This window comes from Hemiscyllium ocellatum, chromosome 33 (genome assembly GCF_020745735.1).
Source record: "Hemiscyllium ocellatum isolate sHemOce1 chromosome 33, sHemOce1.pat.X.cur, whole genome shotgun sequence".
NCBI classification, from domain to species: domain Eukaryota; kingdom Metazoa; phylum Chordata; class Chondrichthyes; order Orectolobiformes; family Hemiscylliidae; genus Hemiscyllium; species Hemiscyllium ocellatum.
The window spans coordinates 5,512,733-5,534,872 of record NC_083433.1 but is presented as its reverse complement, the minus strand read 5'-3'; the positions used below and the strand labels follow the sequence as shown (position 1 = coordinate 5,534,872).

The 22,140-nt window shown below is 45.4% G+C and overlaps 1 protein-coding gene across 1 annotated transcript in view; it reads right to left on the bottom strand.

Annotated features, from left to right (window-relative positions):
* Nucleotides 1-35: 35 nt before the first annotated feature.
* Nucleotides 36-22,140, bottom strand: part of bcl2l12 (BCL2 like 12) — a 35,040-nt gene continuing 12,935 nt past the window's right edge. Inside the window, exons 2-7 of the mRNA XM_060849544.1 lie at nt 17,637-17,840; nt 14,910-15,535; nt 10,831-10,965; nt 9,979-10,079; nt 8,270-8,533; nt 36-6,119 (exon numbers count right to left, since the gene is read on the bottom strand). Coding sequence (XP_060705527.1) covers nt 6,072-6,119; nt 8,270-8,533; nt 9,979-10,079; nt 10,831-10,965; nt 14,910-15,535; nt 17,637-17,833 — 1,371 coding nt within the window. The 5' untranslated portion in view covers nt 17,834-17,840 and the 3' untranslated portion in view covers nt 36-6,071. The remainder of the gene's footprint in view (nt 6,120-8,269; nt 8,534-9,978; nt 10,080-10,830; nt 10,966-14,909; nt 15,536-17,636; nt 17,841-22,140) is intronic.

Sequence of the window (22,140 nt, the reverse complement as noted above, 5' to 3'; positions counted from 1 at the left end):
TCTGGTTAAGACAAAAGCAATAGTCTTATCACACCTCATTTGAAAGACATTTATTTGTAAAACAGACGATATTAAAAATTTCTTACAAATTAAAGTTGAGCTTCAAACATTTGAATTCGTACAAACCACACCCAGCAAAAATATTACACATGTCTTATATATCAATAAACTGACCAAATGCTTTTCTTCAATGTTGTAACCATTCTAAACACATTTATTAGTTCCTGGATGGTGATAAGGAAGCACAGGCAGATAATTCACCTCCCCCTAGTTACACAAAGACATTCTGCTGTCCCTTGTCAATATTGTCTTTGTATTTCAGTCAGATTAATGCTGGGGTTGGCTTCTGTCTGTGCAGATAGACCTTTGCAAGTGTCAGGAATCAATGGCCTAATCTTATTGTCACTAGACTATTAATCCAGAAACCTAGGTGATGTTCTGGGGATCCAGGTTCAAAACTTGACCATGTAGGTGATCTGAATAAAAATCTGGAATTAAGAGTCCAGTGACAATGAAACTGTTACCAATTGTTGGGGAAAAAAAACTGATCGGGTTTCCTTATGCCCTTTAGGGAAGGAAAGTGCCAACCTTACCCAGTCTGGCCTACACGTGACTCCAGAGCCAGAGTGATGTGATTGACTCTTAACTGCTCGATGGGCAATTGGAGATGCTGGTCTAGCCAGTGACAGACTCAGCTTGTGTGAATAAATAAAAATAAAATGATCATTCTACAGAAGCACAGGAATCAACCCCTCAAGCATTTTCCACTATTCCATGAGATTGTGATTGATCTGAAAATTCATTTCTTTTACCTGCAAAACACAGGTAAATGGGACTGATTCAGTTCAAGAAATCTGGTCAGTTTGGGCTGAGAGGTATGTTTCTGTGATTCTGTAATTGATCCATAAACCCTTGATATCCTTATTCAGACAGATAGATTACTTAGTTTTGGATGGCCATGTGTTGGCTGACCATTCAACAACAGGAAACTTCACACCCTCTCACTGATGAGCATATCAGTTTAGCTTTCCAGTTCTGATGAAGGCATAGGAAATCCAGCTAGATTCTCCTTCACCTCCTCTCTTGCTCTAACCCTAGGAGGAGATGTTATTTGCAGTGTTACAAGACAATCTCACCCAGGCGCAGCTAACCCAGTACACCCCGGGAGACTGAACATGAGATCTTCTGAATCATGCTTTAGCTGGACTCTATGTCAGCAAGATGCTTGACAGAGGTTAAAAAGAGTAATGTTATGGACGAATACTTTATTAGAGAACTAATGGTTATGCACCATTCACAAATATTGCGAGGCTGTGTGAAGGTGCAATTAAGCAGGATGATTTGGCCACTGGATCTTGTAAACATTTTGAATAAGACTGGCTCACAACACTACAAAACAGATCACAGGATGTTCAGGATGAGAGTCATCAACACTCTCTAGCCTCACAGCTTAAAAGTCCAAGACCTCAACAAATAATATGAATCATTTAAAAACCATTAACAATTTCACATTTTACAAAACAAATATTAAATGCACAAAAACATCTTATATACCAATCTGTTTACATTAAAAGCAAATATACAGAACATACCCCGGTGCATAAGTCACTGCTCTACAAATTAAAACTTGCATTTACTAATAAGGCAGCTTTATAAGAGAGAGCAACTTGCACACTAGGTTTTATAGTAGTGGTCAAAATTATTTAGGAGTCTGGTTCTTAGGCCCTTTTTAAAAACATGTGCCAATTCATATTGTAGTATGGATCCATCAGCAGATCCAGACTATCTGCACCCCACCCCCCAACCTGTCCAAACTCATACCACATCAAGAGCAAACTGCAGCAAGCTGGTCAACTGCAGCGGGCATTGTTGCCTAGTCTGATTGTCCAATGTTTGGCACATACGCAGAAAGGTGACGGGAGCACTTAATACTGACCAAAAAAGGGCAGATTCCCCAACTCAGTAGAGTGAGGCGCCAGTTATACCACCCCTCCTATCGCCACCAAGCCATTTTTAGTTGACAGTACAGACCACAGAGAGGTCAATCTAAGAGGAGACGTCGTTCCTAGAGGTCCTCTGAAAACACTTGGGAGGGGTACTTCTGAAAAGACTTTTTGTCGTGACTTCCCTCAAGTCCTGGACAAAGGATGTAGCAAAAAAACAGGCAAGAGCCATTTCCACACAACCATTCCACATGTCATGGGGATGGATGATGGTTGGATCACAGTTTGCTTTAAAGTGTCTTATAAGTCAAACCGTGATCCCCGACTCCGCCCCAATAGTGTAAATATCTAATGACTTATCATAGATGTGGAGGTGTTCGCTATGGTTAAGACAACAAGCAGCAGCAACTATACCATGGGCTGGCAAGTGGGGGAGTGGGCTTTGTAGTCAAAGCAGGAATTTGGAGTTCGTTATGGAGACAGGGCAGGGCAGGGGCCTTGCTAGTTGACGGCCATCCATATGGCTGGCAGGAATTGGAGTGCAAAGGTTATGAGGAATGTGGCTGCATCGCAACATTTGGAACACCCTTTTAATTGGTGCGTAATATCGGATACTCCAGCCATTGCCCATAAAATATTTGTTCACGGGGCATGGGTATAGCTGGCTCATGCCAGCATTTGTTACCCATTCCCTAATGGCCCTGAGAAAGCTCACATTGAGTTGTCGTATTGATCCTTGGGTGTCCACAAAGACTGCAAGTGCTGGGCTTACATCAAAATGTTCTTTTAAAATCTGAACTTTTGTGTTCATTTAACTTTGGTTGATTGATGTTAACTGTCCAACTGACACCTACTGAAACTTGCGATGTGTTTGCTCACTGGCTCTTTGACTTCTGCAATTAAGTAAAAGATAGGTCTAAAAACAATTTTAAAAGATTTTTAAAATGAAGGTAAACTTTTAAAGTTGCCAAGGGACTATATTGTTCTCAGTGAAAGTTGATGCTTGGCTCTTAAAAATAAAATTGGTGAACCGTAACATGATAGGGTGACGAGTGAGGCGTGTTTGGCATGGTGGCTCCCTAAAGCCTCCTCTCACTGGGAGTTTCTCCCCCACCTCATACCTGGCTCTGTTATAGACTCAAAGATCAAAATCAATCACTGGGATTGATTAACATTGATCGTTCATATCATGATGTGGAGTTGCTGGTGTTGGACTGGGGCGGACAATGTTAAAAATCACACAACACCAGGTTATAGTCCAACAGGTTTAATTGGAAGTATTAGCTTTCGGAGTGCTGCTCCTTCATCATAGCAAGTGGAGTAGCAATCTACACCCAACACTATTCTGCAGTAGATGGAGTAGAACAGAATTTATTATATCAGTTGTATAAATTTTTGCTATAAATTCTGTGTCTCAAGATCCTCCTCCACTAGCTACCTGCCAAAGGAGCAGTATTACAAAAGCTTGTACTTCCAAATAAACCTGTTGGATTATAGCCCAGCGTTATGTCATTGATATCATGTAATTAACCAGGAAAGTAGAAAGTGCATTGTTAGATGAGATTTGATCTTTAGCAACTAACCCAAACCCATTTACTTCCAGGTTTGAGCTGAGCTCAGAACAAGTTAAAAATTTCAAGGTAGAAGTTTGTAGAGGTGCTTCCTAAACTTTACTTAATACAGCAAACTTTGTTTTAACCAGCACCCTCAATAAACTGGCACAATATGTACCTCCAATGCTGCAATACCTGCATATTATACTGTAAGTAAAGCATAATAGATGTATAAACTGCCTGAATTACATTTCTATTAGTTACTGTGTGTTTTTACATTGATCTTAGAAGGGGTGTAGATGTTTCTGAGTTTTGTTTGGTCAGGGTTTATGCGTACCTCCTGGAATACTTGGTCAACTGGCACACACCTAGTCCCCATTGGAGCCGGTTAATAAAAAGTTTGCTGTAATTCGAAAGTCAAAGAGGCTGTACCACAGCACTCTGAAAGAATAGGAGGGCACCAAACCTTCAACACCCTCGCTCTTGTCACCATTAAGCGGATAACAGATTATAGTCAGTTCAATAAAAGTTGGAGTATCACAGATGTTATAAAACTACAAGTGTGCAATTCATTATCCCAATATTGACATTCAGGACTCCCTCTCAATACTGCTAAATATCATTGAGGGGCAATGACTCCACCAATCACTTTGGCAAAAAATTCATTTGGCATTTGATAGGCTTGCCCACCTTTAGCTGGTACCATCTCATCAATAACAGTCCAATACATCAGGGCACTCCTTCACGGACATTCTTAGTGGTGCACAGCAGCTTACAATTCTCTGCATCGTGGTAGATGCACGGAATTCAGCACACAATACAAATGTAGAACACACCATGGGGAAATTACAGGTAACAACTGTTGAAAACTCTAGAGACAGTTGCTGTTCTAGTAACATCTAGAATATTGCCGAATGAAAGGAGGTATTCGCTGGTCAGTCATTGTCCAGTCTTCAAGGAAGATTAGTAATCTGCACCCAACATTATTCTGCAGTAAGTATAGATAATCGGCCTTGGAGAATTGTTAGTATCATAATTAGTTCATTGCTCCCCTGATCGAGGGAAATCTCAAAGTTCCTGCTGAGGGATGGGACTGAACAAGAAAATGCCCAACCCTGCAGTTTGGGTTGCAATGTGGAAAAAGAAACGAGAAGTTAGCTTCCTTGACGACTTCCCCATGGGGAATGCAACATACACTTGTCAGTCCCACTCCAAATCTATCACAATTATACACAGTAGGGGAAAGATCATGGGAAATATGTATCATTTTAAGTAAATGGGTCTAGTTACTTTGGAAAAGATTGGAGATGTTCACCTGCAATGTCAGTTCCCACTTTGTACTGAATCAGTACTCAACTTGATAACGTCTCCCCACTTCTCTTTTCCTCTCTTCCATATTAGTCCTGAACAGTATCACATTGATAAATAGTGCCCAAATGATGATGCAGCCTATGTATCCAGTTTTCAGAACTTTAGAGGTTTGACTGACACAAGTTATGGATTGTCTTCACTTATTGGTCAGATCGGTTAGATATTGCTACATGCAATTCCAAATCAAAAACCTTTAAACAAGATACTGATGAGAGAATGAGGTAGATCTCTGAGCACTGCATTTTGACAAGTAAATTTCTCGCCAGCTCTAATCCTCTCAAGATGTTCCAACCCCGATCTTGGCTCCTCTGTATGGAATGCACTGCCTGGAAATATGACAGAGACAGGGGGCATTGAAATGGACATTGGAGGGTTATTGGGATAAAAATATGGGCGGGAAAGCAGGAGACAGGCATTAGGTAATGATGCTCATTTAATGAGCCTGTGGAGCCATGAGGGGCCAAATGGCCTCCTGCTATGCCACAACACTTCTGTAACTGATATATCATCCACTGCATATGGTCTCAAGGGCTGTCTCCCTTTGTAAAGAAACACAAAGTGCTGGAAAACCACAGGACTACAAGACCAAGGGCTGGAACATGGGATTAGGCTGGATAGTCTTTATCAGCCATTGCAGACACTAGGGGCTGAACGGCCTCTTTCCCCGCTGAAAATGTTTCTGTCTTCCTGTAATCAACCGACGTTATAACTTGGGGAAACTGGTAACAGCGGAGAAGTAATTCAGCAACCTCCAAGACAGACTTGGGATGTGCTAGACAGTGTAAGGTGACTTACATCAAATCAGAAATTAGAAAGTTATATGTAATTAGGATAATAGCTTGCTGCAAGAGACTTTTTGAAAAATATCAAGTTGTTTCTTCCAATGAGAAATGTTGACTCGTGCACACACAGTGGTATAGAGTGCATCACCAACTCACTGGCTTAAAGTTCAACCGTTGCATAGCAACTCAGCAAACATAAAAAAACAGCAGAATTTACCAAGTCTTTCATATCTGGAGACAGAAACATTTTTGGCTGGTCATCAGGTTCTCTTCGGCATTCACCTGCCAGTGCAACACCTGTTGAATACTTTGAATGGATTTCCAAGTTAAGAAGTTGTTCAGATTTCTTCCTTTGAGAGCAAATTGAAAAGCCAGTTCTCCCCCATCCTCAGAGGGCTCGAGTCCCATTTCTCTGGCAGATGTCAGTCAATTTGATATTCAGATTCGTTGTCCATAGGCAACACCTTTGTCTGTTGGAGGACAGGAAATAGGTATTAATAAATAAATTCAAGTCAAACCCAGATCACCGGTAGTCACACATTCTTGCGAGTGCACAGAACTTTCCATACTCAAATGATCAAGAGCCCAATTAGAGTCATAGAGATGTACAGCATGCAAAAACAAAACCCTCTGGTCCAACTCGTCCATACCAACCAGATATCCTAAACTAATCTAGTCCACTTGTCAGTATTTGGCCCATATCCCTCTAAACCCTTCCTATTCATGTACCCATCCAAATCCTTTTTAATGTTGTAATTGTACCAGCCTCCACCACTTCCTCTGGCAGCTCATTCCATACACGCACCACCCTCTGCATGAAAAAAATTGTCCCTTAGGTCCCCTTTAAATCTTTTCCCTCACCTTAAACCTGTAGCCTCTGGTTCTGGCCTCCCCCACATCAGGGAAAAGACCTTGCGTACTTACCCTATCCATGCCCCTCATGATTCTACAAGGTCACCCCCTCAACCTCCAACACTCCAGGGAAAACAGCCCCAGTCTATTCAGCCTCTTCCTGTAGCTCAAACTCTCCAGCCATGGCAACATCCTTGTAAAAGTTATTTTTGAACCATTTCAAGTTTCACATTGTACACTTAGCATGGCTGCTAATGGCTGCGATCACATGGTAAACGGTTTCACAACAGTGAAGGAATGCTGCTTTGTCAGCTGGTCTCAACTGGATACGGAGATAGGTCTAAAAGGTCCACTGACGCGATTGTTTGGAGTTCTCCTGGCCTCCTTGCCAACATTTCTCCCTCCCTCATCAGCTGTTTCATCAATGACTTTCCCTCCATCAGAAGGGAGGATGTTCACTGACGATCGCACAACGTTCGGCACCATTTGCAATTCTTCAGATGGGGGAGTGGTCCATGCCCAAATATAACAAGATCTGGACAATATCCAGACTTGGGCTGATAAGTGGCACATGGGCAGGCAGTGGCCTAGTGACATTATCGCTAGACTATTAACCCAGAAACTCAGCTAATGTTCTGGGGACCCAGGTTCGAATCCCACTATGGGGAGACTTTATTCAATTTAAAGAGTCTAATGATGACCATGAATGTGTTGTTGATTGTCGGAAGAAAACCTCTATTTCGCTAATGTCCTTTAGGGAAGCAAACTTTGTGGCTACATGTGACTCCAGACCCACAGCAATATGGTCAACTCTTAATTGCTGGCTGGGTAATTAGGCATGGGCAGCAATAAATGTTGGCCTGGCGAGAGATGCCCACAAGTAAATAAAAACTAAAATCATCTGCATCAGGCAATGACAATCTACAACAACAGGAATCTAACCTTTGCCCTTTGATATTCAGTGGCGTTACCATCGCTGAATCCCCATCATCAACATCCAGGGGTTCACCTCAAGTGGAAACTAAACTGGTCTACCATTATAAACATTGTGAATACAAGAGTAGGTCAAAGGCCTTTAGCGAGTAACTCCTGTCTCACCCAAAGCCTGACTACCATCTCCAACGTGCAAGTCAGGAATGTGAAAGAGCACTCCCCACTTGCCTGGATGGGTACAGCTCTGAAAACACAAAAACAAAACTCAACACCATCCAAGACAAAGCAACGTTTGAGATGATAGAATTTGGAAGCAACTGGAGATTGAGGGAAGACATCTCAATCCAGAGACCCAGGAAATGCTCTGGGGACCTGGGTTCAAATCCTGCCACAGCAGATAGTGGAATGTGAATTCAATACAAAAATCTGGATTTAAGGACCTAATGAGGACCACGAATCCATTGTCAATTGTGAGAAAAACCCATCTGGTTTACTAATGTCCCTGAGGGAAGGGAATCTGTCATCCTTACTTGATCTGACCTACATGTGACTCCAGACCCACAGTAACGGGTCTCTTAACTGTCCTCTGGGCAATTAGGGATGGACAATAAATGCCAAAGAGCCAGGGATGCCCTGATCCTGTGAATGAATACAGATTGAAAGAAAAAGGTTTGATAACAGTCGGCACATGGTGTTGCCCGATGTACTGGGAGATATCACAGGGGTTTACCACCTTTAGAAAAGGACGGAGGTGCTTGCTTGTACTCCCCCGTCGGGTGTGAGGATCCGAATGAAGCTGATGTTACGGGGAGGGGGCAGAGGCCAGTGCACTCACCCATCCGCCATTCTCCTGCAGCCACGGCACGAACATGTCCATGTACTGCATGCTGTAGCCCATCAGCTGCTGCACGGGATGGCTGCTGATGCCAGCGACCCTGCGGGTGAGCTCCATGGTCAGCGCGATCTTGGTCAGCTCGGGACTGGCAGCGGGACCCCCGTGCTGCTCTTCGACGTTGGCCGTGAAGACGTCCACCAAATGGGAGAAGCTCCGGAAGGACATGCGGCTCATGGTCCGTTGGAGAACCGGGTCTTCCTTTATCTACGGGGACAGAGAGTTTAATGTGAAACAGGTTTCAGCTTCAACACACACTGTGGGCGGCACGGTGGCACAGTGGTTAGCACTGCTGTCTCACAGCACCTGAGACTCGGGTTCAATTCCCGACTCAGGCGACTGACTGTGTGGAGTTTGCACATTCTAACCGTGTCTGCGTGGGTTTCCTCCGGGTGCTCCGGTTTCCTCCCACAGTCCAAAGATGTGCGGGTCAGGTGAATTGGCCATGCTAAATTGCCCGTAGTGTTAGGTTAGGGGTAAATGTAGGGGTATGGGTGGGTTGCGCTTCGGCGGGTCGGTGTGGACTTGTTGGGCCGAAAGGCCTGTTTCCACACTAAGTAAATCTAATTTAATAACACAGGTTTCCAGAAATAGTCTTGCGTCTACGTTTACTTTTCATACCGTACCTCCGACTATTTTACCACGAGGTTTTGGGAAGGGGTTTTATTTTGTTTGCTGTGTTTACAAGGCTGAACCCAGACAAGGGATGTGACAGCTCACCACCCCCTCTAAACCCAGTGGGAAAGTCAGCAGGGAGAGGAGAACAGCAGCATGTGCTGGATCAGCCCCTAAATTTGAAACCTGAGATGGGTAAATTTTGTTCAGCAAAGGAATATGGACCAAAGACCAGGTGTATGGAGTTAGATCAACAATGATCTTGTTAAAATGGCAGAACAGGCTTGAGGGGTTGAAAGGCCTACTCTTGTTCCCATCAATAACAGGAATTGCAAGACTGGGTAATTAAATTCCATGAAGGCTTAATCCATTTCGCCAAGGTGTATTCCCCACCCCCTGTCCCAACACACACTTGTTTGTTAAGACTGTAACTCGATGTTTAGCAGAATTCCCTCCCTCAGGGTCAACCCACAGCACATGGACTGCAGCAGTTCAAGAAGGCAGCTTCCCACCCCACCTACTCAAGGGGCAGCTGGGGCCGGGCAATAAATGCTGGCTCAGCCAGTGATGCCCACGAGTGAATGTGTCTCATACTCGCTGGGGGCGAGCTCAGTAATGAACCCACCAGCAGCACTCCCCTCTTCCTCCAGCTCAACCTGTACCCATTACCCATTCCACCTGCTTCACCCGCTAGTCCCAGAGAGAAATTACAGTTTCAAGATAAGCCAATACAAACTGCACTTTTGTGATCCAGAACGCTCGACCTGAAAAAGGGAGTGGACACTGATTCAATATTAAATTCTTAATAAAAAGGGACATTTGGTCATTAGCAACTTCCAGAAATGGGGACTAAGCACAACAGTTTTCTCACAGGGACAGAACAGGTATGATGGGCAGAATATCCTCCCATGTGCCCCTCTTATACTCGAATATTGGAAGCAGTTCTAAAGGCAGTGAGAACTGGGATAGGGTCACTGTGGGTTCTGTCAGATCAGATCTCCATGGCAACTGCACCCCCGCCTTAGGGCCGCCCTCACCTTCTCATTGATTCCATCTCCTTGTTGCTGTAACAACAGCACGATCGTCTCGATCATCTTCTCCTTCCCCGTCACCGTATTCTGCGGATCATTATTGTTCACTGGACAAATCGAACGAGAGCAGACGTCAGTTGGTGGCACCATAATGACACGGAGTGAATTTGGAGTCACACTAATTCACTCAGCCTCTGTGCAAAACTGCAGTGAGAGATATGGGCCACATGCAGGCAAAACAGGGTTAGTTTAGTCTGGGATACCAACTCAGCATGGACAAGTTGGACCAAAGGATCTGTTTCCATGCTGAATGACTATAGCTCGTTATCCTTACTAGGACTGCTATCCAACTCTCATCTCTCCACAGACTCTAGGAAGGAGGGAAGGTTTGGATGAAAGGCAGAGATGGGAAGGGACATTTATCCTTTAGGAACCTTGCCTATCAGAAAAATTGTAAGTTCAAAGTTCTCCTGCAACTTTTCAGAGTATGTTAAAAAGGAGCGTTTCCTTGTGTTGCCCCCCCCACCACCCAAACATTCATATCACCTAGTGAGCCACATTTCACCCTCTCTTGTTCCTCAAGTGTCAGAGCGCTGTCCCTAGCCATCTCCACCACCCATGAACCCTTCAAAGCTGCCTTTTCCCTCAGCAGCCATCTCTCTGGCTCCCATAGCCCCTTCCTCCAGCCCCGGGGTGGGCTCAGAAACCTCCTCCCCTCTTAGCTGTGTACTCTCAGGGACTCAAAGCTTCTGCCTCTCTCTTCCCTCCCACCGCGCCTTGGCCTGGAGGTCTCCAATCCTTCAACCCTTCCCCTCTCACACACCTCAAACCCCGTTTGGACCTTCAGACAGCACTTACCTGTTTCTGGCACGTGAATCTCGATGCTTGGGCTCAGTCGGTCAACATCTGACTGCGCGCAGTATTGCTGAGCTAATTTATCTAGCTTCTTGGCCACTTTCGAATAGAATTCCACCTTCTCACTTTGGACGAACCCTGGAAACAGTCGAACAAAATTCGAGGTGAACAGGCAGGATGGCTACAAAACGGAAAAAAAATTCCCTCACGAGAGGTTCAGATGTGAGTCAGTGTTGGTCATGGCCCAGCCCTGAAATCCCACACCGCACAGTCGGACACAAAATGCCAAGTGCAGACCTGAGGGAGTGCTACACCACCGGAGGCATCACCTTTGGGGTGAAATTTAAATTGAGGCCTTGCCCACCTGTCACTATTTAAATGATCAAAAGGCAAGACCAGCGCCAATAAGTATCTCTGAAATTCACATTGACATCGACAAGAAACAGATCATCTGCATGGATGTAGATAAGATGCTTCCTGTGGTGGTGGTGATGGTGGGGGGGTGGGGGGGGGGGGGGAAGGGTCTAGAACCAGGGTCCAGAGTCTCAGAATAAGGGGTAGGCCATTTGATGCAGGTGCTGGTGTTGGACTGGGTTGGATGCAGTCAGAAGTCACACAACGTCAGGATAGAATCCAACCGGTTTTGTTTGCAATCACAAGCTTTCACAGCGCTGCCTCTTCGACGGGTGAAGTGATTACCTCACCTGACGAAGGAGCAGCGCTCCGAAAGCTTGCGGTTTCAAATAAACCCATTGGACTATAACCTGGTGTCATGAGACTTCTGACTTAGGCCATTTGGGACCGGGAAGAGTAGCATTTTCTTCACTCATAGGATGGTGAGACTCCCCCTTTGAGGAAACTCAAACATTGGACATGTTCAAGACAGCATCTGACAGACTTCCACAGATTAATGGCAAACAGGGAAACGGGAACAGTGCGGGGAAATGGTGCTGACTGGCCACAGTCTGGTTGAATGGTGAAGCAGACTCGATGGGCCAAATGGCTTGCTCCTGCTCTTATTTCTTCCATTTTACATGTGGTTGATGTTGCTGGGTATGGAAGGGTTGAGTTATAAAGAGAGGATAGGCTGGGACAATTTTTACTGAAATGTAGGAGGTTGAGAGGCGACCTGATAGAAGTTTATAACATAATGAGGGGTACAGATAAGGTGAATGGGAGGTGTTGTTTCCCTGGGATGGGGGATTTTAAGATTATGGGGGAAGATTTAAGGTGAGAGGAGAGAGATTTAAAAAAAAGACATGAGGGACAATTTTATTTAAAACACAAAGGTGGTTCCTATGTGGAATGAAGTTCCTGAGGAAGTGATGGATGCAGGCACAATTATCTCAGTGTCCTTTGAACATTGTAAGTGCATGAATAGGAAAGGTTTGATGGGATATGGGCCAGGAGCAGGCAGATGGGACTAGTTTAGTTTGGGAACATGGTCAGCGTGGACTGGTTGGACCGAAGGGTCTGTTTCCATTCTGCATGACGAAGGTCAGTGTGACACTGGGCCACATCAGAACACGTGTCATTAAGGGTGGTACGGTGGCTCACAACATCAGGGACCCGGGTTTGATTCCTTGGGCGACTGTCTGTGTGGAGTTTGCACATTCTCCCTGTGTCTGTATGGGGTTTTCTCTGGGTGCTCCAGTTTCCTCCCACAATCTAAAGACGTGGGCGTTAGGTGAATTGGCCATGCTAAATTGGCCATAGTGTTCAGGGATGTATAGGTTAGGTGCATGCGTCAAGGGTAAATGTAGGAGAATAGGTCTGGGCAGGATACTCTTCGAAGGGTTGGTATGGGCTTGTTGGGCTGAAGGGCCTGTTTCCACATAGTAAGGATTCTAATAACTAGCTTTCTAATCTTCCTGTGCCACTCAATAGCTTGACGCAAAAGATGTGATGACCATTTGGCGTGACGCAAGTTCCCACAAACATCTTGCTGCTGCCATGGTTGGATTTGAACCCACGACCCCAGAATTAGCAGTTACTGGTCCAATAATATTACCACTACATCACTGCCTTCCCTGCACATAAGCCTCTGCTCTTCCATCCTCAGCAACTCAATCAACATATCCTTCTCTCCCTCCCTGTCTCACAGGCTGGTCTTGGCTAGCTGACTCAATTCCTCCGTGCGATAGCAAGTTCCACATACTCAGCACTCTCTGGGTATCAACAAGGAGCAAGTGGAGGCCACTCAGACCCTCAAGACTACTCTAGCTTTCATAAGATCATGGTTGATCAGATTTTAACCTCAACTCTGCATCCGCCCCCTATAATCCTTCATCTGCTTGGCCATCCCCATGGGGCGGCACGGTGGCTCAGTGGTTAGCACTGCTGCCTGTGCTGCCACGGGTTCAATTCCACACTTGGACTGTCTGCATGGAGTTTGCCTTTTCTCTGTGTGGGTTTCCTCCGGGTGCTCCGGTTTCCCCCCCACAGTCCAAAGATGTGCAGGTTGGGTGGATTGGCCATGGGAAGTTGTCCAGGGATGTGCTGGCTCGGTGAATTAGCCATAGGAAATGCAGGGTTACAGGGATAGGATAGATCTGGGTGCGACGCCCCTCGAAGGATCAGAGTGGACTCAATGAGCTGAATGGCCTGCTTCCACACAGCAAAGATTCTAAAGCTTCATCAAAAATCTCTCTCTGCCTTAATTTAAAAAAAGATTTGACATTGATGCCTTTTGAGGAAGGGAATTCCAAAGACTCTCAATCCTCACAAAAAAACTGTTTCCTCATCTGTCTTAAATGGGTGACCTCTTATCGATAAACAATGACTCCCGAGTTCTACCCCAAGAGGAAACATTCTTTCCACATCCACCTGTTCTAATCTCCTCAGGATCTTATATGCTTCAATTAAATCACCTCTGATTCTTCTAAACTCCAGGGGAAACAAATCCCAGCCTTCCTAGGCTTTCCTCATCAGGCAGTCCACTCAGTCCAGGGATTAATCTGGTAAACCTTCTCTGAACTGCTTCCAATGCATTAACATCTTCCTCTAAGTACAGTGACCAATATAGTACACAATACTAACAACGAAGTCTCACCAATGCCCTGTGTAACTAAAACTGAAAGAAGATTAAAGAAATTTGCCCTGAACTCCTGATTGGATTTAATGGTGAGTATTGTTATGATCCCAGATCTTCCAACAATTGGATAAGTCAGATCCCAGAATTTAAAATAACATGGTGTTTAAATCCAAAGATGTGCAGGTGAAGTGATTTGGCCATGCTAAAATGCCCATACCGTTTCAGGGACATGTAGGTTAGGTGCATTGGTCAAGGTAAATTTTGGAAAATAGGATAAGGGAACGGGTCTGGGTGGGTGACTCTTCGAAACATTGGTGTGGACTTGTTGGGCCGAAGGACCTGTTGAAAATGTGTTGCTGGAAAAGCGCAGGTCAGGCAGCATCCAAGGAACAGGAAATTCGACGTTTCGGGCATAAGCCCTTCTTCAGGAATCCATACTCCAGTACAGGAATCCTGAAGAAGGGCTTATGCCCGAAACGTTGAATCTCCTGTTCCTTGGATGCTGCCTGACCTGCTGCGCATTTCCAGCAACACATTTTCAGCTCTGATCTCCAGCATCTGCAGACCTCATTTTCTCCCCGAAGGACCTGTTCCCAATCTTCTGATTCCAAAAAAACTCTCTCCAACTTATTTTTTCTATGTACAGACCTCCAAGGTCCACACACAATGTCTATTTCCATACCAGAAATTAAACTGATGGGCATGCTCAGAATAGTATTTACTTAAACTTTATCACGAGGCTACAGAGTTTCCTTAACAACAGAACAGAAGTCTCAATACGGAACACAGTTTCAAAAGAGATTTTAAAACACACAGCAATATCAAGTTTCATCTATTCCTCAACACCATCACTTTACTCTCCATCAAATCTTTAAATTCAGTGTTGTTCATTTCTGTTCTGTGATTTCCAAGTCATCTGATATGAACACTCAAAAATCTCAGAGCTTAGACTTTCTTGATGGAGCTGCCCTGCCTTCCAATTCCATCCCTGTGAAAAGGAGTCTCTTCAAAAAGGGAGCCAATAAACATTGCGGGAGGAAATGCTCACCTCTGTCCATGTAATTCACGTGGTCGGTCATTAGGTGCAATGTATTGGGCCGTGGCGAGGAAGGCCTGGGCTCCTGATGGTTCTCCAGCACAGCGGGAGCTTCTCCAACTTTCCCCTGCGAATGTTTTCGAAACAGATTGAAAAGTTTCTTGGTGCCACTCTTCTTGGAGCTATGTTTACTGGTCTCCTCTGCAGACTCTTCCCTCACATTGCAGGTGTCTACCTCTACTGGACTGTGTGTGCCAGAGATCAAATGGTTCACATTCTTTTGCCTTTTCATCGAATTACTCTTTGAATCACCTCTACTGCCATGCTTCCCAGATCCATCATCGTCGAGTAAATCCAAAGAATCCTTGGACTTTTTGACAGATTTATCACTGCTGGTTTTCTTCCTCTGCCGCCTGATCAGCTTCTTGATCGTCGTCCTGAAGCCGTGTTTTTTCTCTTCGGCCTTGGCAATTTCCTCATCCTCGGTATCCCAACCGTCATTGCCCTCGGCTCCTTCCACTCGCTTCAGGCTCCTCTTCTTCTCCTCCTCAGTTTCCCACTCCAAACTCCCTTTGCGATTCGACTTTCGCCGGAAGTGAGATTTCATGGCCGAGTTAGAATCTGAACTCTTTGGACTCCTTTTAAAAAAAAAGGAAATTTTAAATATGCACATTAACAAATATATATAGGATTCATTTAGGAGGTGTGGACATTTGTGGATCATCCCTAATTGCCCAGAGGGCAGTTAAGAGTCAACCACATTGCTGTGGGTCTGGAGTCACGTGTAGGCCAGAGATGACCTTCCCTGAAGGGCATTAGTGAACCAGAGCAGGAGCCAATGAGGGTCAGGAATTACAGGGGAAAACAGGATTTGCTGCCAGGTCATGCTGAGTTTTGGGCGGCACGGTGGCACAGTGGTTAGCACTGCTGCCTGAGACCCGGGTTCAATTCCCGACTCAGGCGACTGACTGTGTGGAGTTTGCACGTTCTCCCCGTGTCTGCGTGGGTTTCCTCCGGGTGCTCCGGTTTCCTCCCACAGTCCAAAGATGTGCGGGTCAGGTGAATTGGTCAGCTAAATTGGCCATGTTAGGTAAGGGGTAAATGCAGGGGTATGGGTGGGTTGCGCTTCGGTGGGTCGGTGTGGACTTGTTGGGCCGAAGGGTCTGTTTCCACACTGTAAGTAATCTAATCTAATCAGGTTTTAGAGTCATTGAGGCATATAGCATAGAAAGATACCCTTTGGTCCAACTCATCCACACCGACCTGATATCCTAAATTAATCTAGTCCCATTTGCCAGAATTTGATCCATATCCTTCTTAACACTTCCTATTCATATACCCATCTAGATGCCTTTTTGACTGGTTTAAAATCAGGTGCACTGTTTTGTGAAACTTAACAGCTTTGCTAAAAATTATTGTTCTTACATTTATAGTTGAACCAGATGGTCATCATTGAACTTTTAACTCGAGATTTTATTGAATTCAAGTTCCATCACCTTCCATGGTAGGATTCAAACTGGAGTCCCCAGGGTCTTAGGGAACTAGTCTAGAGATAATACCACTAAGTCACAGCCTTCCCCATTACCAGAAAGGGGGCTGTCACAGACTGTGATCATTGGTGGATCTGGGTAGGAACAGGTGATATTTTTTATTCATTCACAGGATGGATGCATCACTGGCTAGGCCAGAATTGATTGGCCATCCCTAATTGCCTAGAGGGCAGTTAAGAGTCACCCAGATAGCTGTGGGTCTGGAGTCACATGTAGGCCAGACCAGGTACGGACGGCAGTTTACATTTTCTAAAGAACATTGGTTAAAGAACAGATGCGGTTATTCCCTGACAAGCGACAATAGATTCATCATTAGACTCTTAATTCAGATTTTTATTGAATTCTGCTGTGGCGGGATTCGAACCTGGGACCCCAGAACCTTACCCGGGTCAATGGACGAATGGTCCAGTGATAATATCACAAGATCATCACCTCATCAGTAGCAGATTGGCACAATGCAGTATCAGTGTGGAGTGGAGGGGTGCGGAGGCTTTGGAGGAAATTTCTGGGAAGTGGTCAGGAAAGGAGGGATTGAAGAAACGCCAAGACTCCTGCCTTCTTTCATCCCAAGCTCGGAGATCTGTTATGCTTGCGTTTGGCAGTTGATGCATTAGTTACGTAATTGACCCACCCCCAAAAGGCCTCAATCCAAACAATCTTTACCCCATCCCTCAACCTCCTCGCTGTCCTTGTGGGAAAAACTTCAGAGACTTGTATGGAATTTCCAAGCTGGAATTGTTTTTTTTCAATCATCGAGAGGATGAGGGGATTGCTGCTGAGGTCAGAATTTATTGCCCATCCCTAATTGCCCACAGGACAGTTAAGAGTCAACCACATTTTAGGTCAGAAGTCACATGTAGTCCAGATGGCAGTTTCCTTCCCTAAAGGACTTCATGAACCAGGTGGGTTTTTCTGACAATCAACAATGGATTCATCATTAGACTCTTAATTCCAGATTTTTCTTGAATTTAACTTCTACCATCTGCCGTGGTGGGATTTGAACCTGGGTCCCCAGAACATTCACTGGGGCTGTGGCTTAAGAGTCCAGTGGTAGGCTACCTCCCCTAATATTGTACAATCTGAATATTACACACCCTCCCCCCCCCCATTCCCTGTAGCCCAAGAAATGTTGCCCCCTCAGCGACCTCGAAAAGGACAATAATCTCTGACAAGAAATCACGAGACTTACATTGAAATGAATTTCCTGCTGTCATGGTAATATCGACCGACATGGCCGACATTTGCGCCCTCCTCTAACATCACCGTTCTCTGGAGGAAGGCCTCCATCACCAGTTTGGTTTCATTCTTTAGGATGATGAGGCTGTGCCTCTCCTCGCTGTACTGCTTATTCACCACCATCCCGCGATCCTGAGAGTCTGTTCCCATCACGGAGCTAAAGGAGGCAACAGAAACAGAAACCATCATGTACTGTTCATGGAATCCTGAGTGTGGAAACAGGCCCTTTGGCCCAACAAGGCCACACCGACCCACAAAAGAGGAGCCCACCCAGACCCATTCCCCTACAGTATTATCCCATATTACCCCTGACTAATGCACCTAACCTATACATCCCTGGACACCATGGGCAATTTATCATGGCCACTTCACCTAACCAGCGCATCTTTGGACTGTGGGAGGAAATCCATGCAGACACAGGGAGAATGTACAAATTCCACACAGGCAGTCGCCCGAGGCTGGAATTGAACCGGGGTCCCTGGTGCTGTGAGGCAGCTGTACTAACCACCGAGCCACCTTTCGAGATCATCAAAGTTCCAAGTGCAACAGCAAGGAATCACAATTCAGAAAAGACCCAATGAAGTATTTTGCGACTGGAATACATTATGGGAAGGAACAGCTTGTTGATTGTCAAAGAATTGGGCACAATCACAACAACTTCATTGACTGCACACCTGAGCTGTCTCCTCTCACTTGCCGTCATTGCTCAGACCCTTTGAGTATAGGAGTTGGGACTTTACATTGAGGTTATACAGGACATGGGGGAGGCCTCTTCTGGAGTACTGTGTCTAGTTTTGGTCGCTCTGAAATAGGAAGGATATCAGTAAGCTAGAGGGGGGGGTGCAGAGAGTATTTACCGGGATGTGGTAGGATATGGAAAGTTTGAGCTTTAAAGAAAGGTTGGATAGGCTGGGACGTTTTCACTGGAGCATAGGACCTTGAGGGTTGACCTTATTAAGGTTTATGAAATCATGAGGGGTACAGATAAGGTTAATGGTGGGTGTCCTTTCTCTAGGATAGGGGATTTCAAGAGTAGGGGGCATATTTTTAAGCTGAGAGGAGAGAGATTCATAAAAGACAAGGGGGCAAATATTTTTACACAGTGGTTCACGTGTGGAATGAATTTTCTGAGGAAGTGGAGGATGCAGGCACAAGTTACAACATTTAAAAGACATTTGGATAAGTACATGAATTGGAAAGATTTGGAGGGATATGGGCCAGGAGCAGGCAGGTGGGACCAGTTTAGTTTGGAATTATGGACTGGTTGGACCGATGGGTCTGTTTCTGCGCTGTATGACTCGATATATAGGTCGTTCTGTAATAATGCAGGTTTCATCAATGAGAATTCACTGTAACGCGATTTTACAAATTGGGGACACTGTTTCTAAAGCACAAACTTTTAAAACATGTGTTGGCTGTAACACAATTACAGCACCAACGCTAAGTGCTGTTTATAAAGTGTGATTTTTCTATAACGAAGGGTTTCACAAGAACGCAACCATCACGTTATAGAAAATTTAATACAATTTGGCATGATCATCCCACAGTGCTTCACAAAATTACCTAGAAACAAAGTACATCGATATGGAGTCACGCTGGGGGATGTCAGGTGGGCAGACTGCAGGTTTGGGCAGAGGTTGGTGTCAAGCAGTGTCTTGAAAAGGAGAAACATGAGGTCAAGGGTCAGGGAGAAAGTTTCAGAGACTGGAGGCCCATCCACCAATGGTGGAGTAATATAATCAGGGCCCCACAGAGAAGAATATTTCAAGGGGTCACAGGGTTAGAGGAGATTTCAAGGTTTAGGCAGTGGACACAAAGATTTGAAAATAAGGGCGAGACTTTTAAAGTCAAGATGTTACTTGTTACAGCACAGTGGCTCAGTGTGAGGATGTGTATAGGGTATAAGCAGATAGGGAAAAAGTTAAGTTCCGAGTATTGTAAAACAAGAGGTTCAGCTGAGCATGACTCAGATCAGTTAACAATGGGGTGCTGGAGGCAAAGTTAATGGTTTAACATGAAAAAGCAGTCATTATGTAGAGCCATTTAACAATATGAAGTAGCATTCACTGAGGTCAGTTTAACAAGGTGAAAATTATTCATAATGTGAAGCCAATTATTCTTTGTGTAACAGCAGATGGCTTAATTTTTACTATTGACAATCATTGATTATAATGGTCACCCACTCAATATGTATGTTGCCTTATCTGGATGCTCCTCCCTGTAAAATGACTATATAGTTCATTGAGAAACTGCTGTTCCAGAGAAAACAGTGAACTCATGTCTCCGTGCACATGGGCGATCGTTCTCTCTCCCTCCAGGGCCCGGAATAAAGATGGAGGAAATAAAACTACGGTGTCTCTGAACAATTTGTCCCAACTGAGGGGGGTGGGAGGGGAAAACAGGACAACAAGTGGTCAGCACTGCTGTCTCACATCACCAGAGTCCTGGGTTCAATTCCAACCTCAGGTGACTGTCTGTGTGGAGTTTGCACATTCTCCCTGTGTCCGTGTGGATATTCCAGTTTCCTTACACAGTTCAAAACTGCGCAGGTTAGGCGGATTGACCATGCTAATTTATCACCGTAGTATCCAGGGATGTGTAGTCTAGGTGGATTAGCCATGGGAAATGTAGCGTTACAGGATTAGGGCACTGGGGAGGGTCTGGGCGGGATGTTCTTTGGAGGGTCAGTGTGGACTTGATGGGCCGAATGGCTTGCTTCCACACTGTAGGGATTCTATGATTCAACTTGACCAAGAGCCAATCTGGGTCAGTGAATACAGAGGTGCGAAAGAAAAAATAATTTGCCAGAAGAATTTTAGGTGACAACAGGTTCTGAACAAATTAAAACTGTGAGCAGTGTCTTGTGAAACGTACACCTTGATTAACTGTCAAAATCTGTTTTTCTAATACACTTATAATTTAATCGTCACCTGCAAATAAACTAAACAAAGAGGATGTACATATGATTTATGGGATTTAATAGATGTGTTGCCCCTGGAGGCCCACTGAAGATGTTACCAAGTAGGGTGACGAAACGTCTGGAAATGAACCTTTCAGCTCAGCGAGCTAACCTACATCCACAATAGACGTGTTTCTAGTCTCACTTCTGACCTTAAAAATAATTCATAAAAACTATATAAAAACCACTGATTTCTTTTTTAACCCCCCCTTCATAGAGTGTTCTCCACTGGGGACCTCCATTGCCAGAGGCCAAACCGTCTCGCCAGGGAATGTCCGCGTGGTGGCTGAAGGTGGGGACGTGGACAGTGTGCAGCATTGGCCCATACAGGGAGGATTACCCCAGAGACGGTGGAGATTTGGAGGGTGGGTTGGATCCACGGTGCGGGGCTGGTGCAGAGTTCCGGACGGGCAGGGTTTCGGTTTGTTTGGAAGCTTGCCATGCACCGAAACAGTCGCAATCCTGTGGGGAGTGCCGGGGCCAAGCTCAGGCTGTGGATGGCTTGGGTCACGAACTGGACGTTGGCTGACGCCCTCTTGGCCAGCGTCATCTAGCCCGCTCCTACGCCAACCAGCATGTGCCCGACCTGGTCAGCCCTGGGTTGTTCCCTTCCTTCAGCCAGCAGAGACCGTGCTGATGAAGGACCCTTTGCTCCTGAGCAGCAGCTACCTGATGACAGCCATCGTTCCTGCAGGGGTGGGGCAGGGAGCTGTGGCGTGAACCAATTGTGTCCCAGATGTGACCAGGCCTAGGTAAAAAAGGCAAGGCCCAAGTATTGGGCGACTCCATGAACGGGAGCCATGTGTCGTGACACACCTGATGGGAGAGACACGTCGCCAGGGCGCACCACCTTGGAGGAGGCTCAATATAAAAGGTATCTCTGCAGGGTCTGAAGGCGGAAAGCTGCTACCTGGGTGTGAAGGGATGCCAACACCTGACTGCCCTCCTCCAGCTGGAGACTCCCAATCCCAGCAGCCACCCAGGATCGCCTCTTGTCCCACATACATCCGATGGGACTAGAAACACATCTATTGTGGATGTAGGTTAGCTCGCTGAGCTGAAAGGTTTGTTTCCAGACGTTTCGTCACCCTACTTGGTAACATCTTCAGTGGGCCTCCAGGGGCAACACATCTATTAAATCCCATAAATCATATGTACATCCTCTTTGTTTAGTTTATTTGCAGGTGACGATTAAATTATAAGTGTATTAGAAAAACAGATTTTGACAGATAATCAAGGTGTACGTTTCACAAGACACTGCTCACAGTTTTAATTTGTTCAGAACCTGTTGTCACCTAAAATTCTTCTGGCAAATTATTTTTTCTTTCGCACCTCTGTATTCACTGACCCAGACTGGCTCTTGGTCAAGTTGAATCATAGAATCCCTACAGTGTGGAAGCAAGCCATTCGGTGACAAAGCTTTGGGGGGAGGGGGGAGGGGAGGGAAGATAGGAACCGAAGTGACCGGCCGGTACCACAACATGGCGGCCACCAGCTG